This window comes from Cryptomeria japonica, chromosome 8, assembly GCF_030272615.1.
Source record: "Cryptomeria japonica chromosome 8, Sugi_1.0, whole genome shotgun sequence".
Taxonomy (NCBI): Eukaryota; Viridiplantae; Streptophyta; class Pinopsida; order Cupressales; family Cupressaceae; genus Cryptomeria; species Cryptomeria japonica.
In genome coordinates, this window is record NC_081412.1 from 157847345 (window position 1) to 157852276 (window position 4932).

At 31.1% G+C, this 4932-nt stretch overlaps 1 protein-coding gene across 1 annotated transcript; it reads left to right on the plus strand.

Moving 5' to 3' along the window:
• The first annotated feature begins 413 nt into the window (after positions 1–413).
• On the plus strand, positions 414–943 carry LOC131030292 (pathogenesis-related protein PR-4-like). Its single transcript, XM_057961022.1, has 2 exons — positions 414–686; positions 779–943. The coding sequence occupies exons 1-2, from the start codon at positions 414–416 to the stop codon at positions 941–943; spliced, it is 438 nt and encodes a 145-aa protein (XP_057817005.1).
• Positions 944–4932: the final 3989 nt, after the last annotated feature.

A 4932-nucleotide genomic window follows, 5' to 3' on the forward strand; every position in this document is an offset into this window, starting at 1 on the left:
ATATTTAATAATACTATAATAATATTGTAATAATATGGGATAAGGGGATGCTCTTTTTTTTGTGGGAAAATCAATAAATCCTGTTGCTGATTTCAATGGAAAACCAAGAAATCCTATTGGAAATCCTCGGAATAATCACTGATCTAGAGTTTTAGATTCATCAAACTTCAAATAAATCCTTACTTCCATTCCATATTCTCTTGGAGTTGGATATATCAAACTTTATATTTACCCTTGGATTCGCAGTTGCCCCCAAATAAATAAGCCTAGGACTGTACGGCCACCATGATAAATTATTGAGAACAAGCCTAATGATAACGCTATGAATCATAGGAGTCATTCTAAGTACAATATCGCCTGCCTTAACACAACAATCAGTTTCATAGTATTCTGGTTGTGTTGAGCATTTATTCATGGCTTCCAAGGTTGTGAGGTGGATTGCTATATGCTTCCTTGTGGCATCCATGCTTTCTAACTTTGAGAACGTCTTTGTTAATGGCCACACATTTACCGCGTTCAATGACTGCCATCGTGCCTCTCATAATTACGCCCTTGCTGGGCTATATTGCGCTACATATGACCCTAATCAGACCCTAGAGTGGCGCAAGGAATACTTTTGGACTGCGTATTGTGACAAAGCTGCTCAGCCCATGGAACCTTCCCTCCACCACCTCAAAATTATCTATGTATTACGTTATTACTTGTTTATATGTAGGATTTGTTACGTTATATGTATAATGTTTAGTCTGGGCATACGTAATCGTTTGACTTGTTGTAGGTGACAAACAAATCAACGCGTCAAAATGTGACCGTACGAATTGTGGACAAGTGCCAAAATAGAGGACTGGTTTTAGAAACTGATGCTTTTAATGCCATTGATAAGGATGGGAAAGGAAAGCATGACGGCCATATGCTTACTACCTACAAGTTCGTGGGCTGTTAGAACAATCTCACAGCCTCAATTATACTTCTAAATTATCATCGCTTTGCTTCTAAATTATACTTCTAAATTATGACTCGCACAATATTTCCCTGCGCAATGGGTTGTGTATGTTTGACTCTGCCCCTTGAGTTGCATACTGGCTTCCCTGCGCGGCAGAATTATTTTTGGTTGCGAACCTATTTTCCATATCGTTTAGAATATAATTTGCTTATTTAACTTTTCAAAATTTCATATTTTCAAACAGATTTTTATGTTTATGAAAGTAGATACTCTTAGAAAAAACATGTAGAAGCATTAGTGGATGTTTTATACACAAATATGGAAAGATGACTACGACTTAAAGGTTGTATCTTTGCAAAGGAAGTGAATGAATCACTCACTCTTCTTTTCATATTGCACTATCAATCCCTGAATAAAGAGACCTATAAACTACTTAAGGGTCTTAGTGGGAGGAATTTTCATAATACTTTTTACGTTATTGCGGTCAATATTAATGCCTCTTATGGATATAATGAACCCTAATAATTTTCTTAATGTGTCATGAAAGACATACTTCTTATGATCTAGTTAGAATTGATACTTTTGTAGACGATCGAAGATGCATTCCAAGATAGAGGGATATTCTCTTCTTGTCTTTGATTTTCCTAAGAGGTCATATACATAATATTATATGGCCTTGTGAATCAAATAATGATAAATTATATTCATCACTCTTTTATAGGTTGCCCCAATATTCTTAAGAACAAAGGGTGTAACTTGGTAATGAATAGTTCCCTAAGGAGTAGTGAAGGAAGTTTTGTTTCAATGAAGAAAAACATTTAATGTCCCATAGTAAGATCAACAAGGATTTTGATTCTGTAGAACACAAAATTCATTTTAGGGTATATTTTGTTCATGAACTAGGAGTCCATGAACATCTTTGAGAGGATGTCATGACCTTATAGGGCCTTGAAGTATTTGGAAACCAATCTACATATTTGAAAATCATCCAAATACTATTTTTATTTTTGTTTAGTTGTTCATAGGTGGAAGAATTAACTCAACTCCCCACCTGTCACTTTCTTTTCTTTTTTCCACCCATTAATATTTTGGAAAGAGATAGTATTTACCAATAGGCAAGGAGCAACATGAATAGATTATTTTCAACTTTACTTTTACATCTATGGTCTTTCACAATAAATTTATCATTATAAGAAAAGGTGTCCTTAGAGGATAATAAATGTTTCCAATCGTAAAAATTTAATAATTTTATCCATTGAGTTAAAAATAATATGCAAGATAAATAATTAATAATATCTTACTACAAGTTGGATATTCAATTTATTTTACCAAAAGACAAAGACCAAGATAGGTAGGAGGAAAGGAATTAATCTAGAACATCCCAATTTAGAAGTTTTTTCTCTATATTTAATAAAAATAGTTTAATTCTTTCATATTGAAAATTAAAGTGCTTGTCAGAGATGATAGTGTAATAGTTGAGAATTTTCTTCCAATGTGTAACTTCATTGAGAAAAGATAACCCAAACAAGATTGTGCCATACATGAAATATTGATGGTATGAGGGTTGAATACTAGACACTAATCTTATACCTTGAATAACCTTGCTTGACACATGTTTGGATAAATGTTTCCTTATCACTTCAACTAATAGGATAAATAAATAAGGACATAAAGTGTTCCCCTATCTAGGGCCCCTTCCAAATTCAAAGAAGCGTCAATCAATACCATTAATGAGTATGGAGAAGTTAAGAGTGAAAAATATGTTTGAATTAGTTTTAAAATTCTACTCTATTGTATGCTTTTGAAATATCCATGTTTAGAGAAATACAGTGTTTCATTATTTTCTCCATCAAGTCAATAATTTCATAGGAGTAGGTAAAGTTATAAAATATTTTCCTCCCTTTACAAAAGAATTTGTTGTTTTGGAGCTATCATCTTTTCCAGTGAGATTAAACTCTACTGACCAATAATTTAGAGAAATTCCTATAAATAATATTATAGAGGTTGACTGGTCTATAATATTTAATACCTTGTAGATTAAGATTTTGAGAGATTAGAATAATGAATATATTGTTCATTTGTTTAGAAGGGAGAAAGACTTCATGAAATCCTTAGTCATAAAAAATGGATCCTATCCAACTATATCCAAAAATTATTAGAAAGAGAAGGGAACCCATCCAAGCTAGGAACCTTAGAGGGATGAAAGAATAAAGAAAAAAATTATATTTCTTTCAAGGAGATAGGCATTGGCATTAATTCATTATCTTTATCATTCAAAATCTATGGGATAACCTCAATAATCTCATAAAAAATAATATTATTCTTGTTCACAAGTCGAGAATGATTAAAAGATTATAAAATGTAGGTGCAAATTTACCCATTTCTTCTTTATATTCAACCAAAATATCATCGTCATTGACCATGTTGGTGCAAGTTTGAGATTGAATTATTTAGTTGATAGTATTTTTATCTCCTAATGTTATCCAACTAACCTTAGACTTTTTTTTCTTGAATATTTCTTCTTTCATAACCACTTTCTTCCACTCCTCTATCATAGTATTTTCCTCTCTTTGAATATCCACATCATTGTTTCATTTCTCCATTTCTTCATGTATTTTTTAAAATTTATTATTTTGACTGTCAATTTTCTTGAATATGTTTCCAAAAGAAAATTCGTTCCACATTTGAACATTTTCCTTTATCATTTTTAATTTTGAGACCAACTTGAACATGATGATACTTGTGCATAGTGTCACCAATTTTTGGTACAATTTTTGAATCAAGAATGAGAGGACCACATAAGATTGTACCTAAAGGTGTAGGTTCCTTTCCTCAATGTTTTAACCGAGTTTAGAAGAATTGGATTAAAATCTTAACTATCTCTCAAGAGGATAGAGGAAACACATTATCATTTAATTATCAAGAGAAACTCTCTTCATCTTGACGATGGATCACAGAGTGTGATCAGAAATGTTGATGCAAAAATCTTACACACAATCGAATCCAGAAATGCACTCTTGATAATTATATGATGGATTGTGGAAATATCTTAGAATTGATATTATCATTTATTAAGTATACTTTTCATTATAATAATCCATTTCTTAATCAATTTATGTTGTTAAGGTTTCACATACAAATGATATGCAGCAATATTGCATCATTTAATGGTATTTCAATCAAGACTTAAAAAATATAAAATTATAATTTTAGAAAACTATAATTATTATAAAGTATTGTATAATACAAAAGTAGTAAATAAGACCAGTTTCATAGTTTACAACAATAATATCCAATTAAAAAAGTAAACTACTTAATTTATTGACAATTTATACAAACATGGTCATTTCACATCATAGAAAAGTTAGAATTATTTACACTAACAATTTTATTATACAACCCATGTGCTATTTTAGTATACAAGGATGAAATTATAGAAATATATACAAACTATCCCTCCATAAATAAGAAATTGATTCAATAATTAATTTAAATCCAATAATTCAGATAGCACATCCATCATACATATACAAGTATATGGTGAACAAATGTGCTTGTGAATTCCTCTACACAATCAAAATGAGAACAATGTAACTTATTTAAATGCACTATTCTAAGAATGGTATTATTTTTCCTATTATTTTTGGTGTGTATTGTAGCCTTTATTAGTCACTTTTATGTTATATTTTGATGCAAGAGCATCACTCTCTCTCTCTCAATTTTGGTTTTTTTCTCTTGTTTTGTTTGTTAGTTTTAGCACATTTTGGTTTGAGGAGGTGTCTAACTCTTCCAATTTGTCGACAGATTCCTTCCTTGTTGATAACTTCTTGTCACATTATGTTGGACACAAGTTTCTCTCACATTATGTTGAATACGATTTTTATTACTATGACATGAAATAGACTTCTCATCTCACCAGTAGGAAGGGCATAACATGGGATGGCAAAACACGAGAAGCCAAACTGACAACAGTTGGGAGTCAAACCACT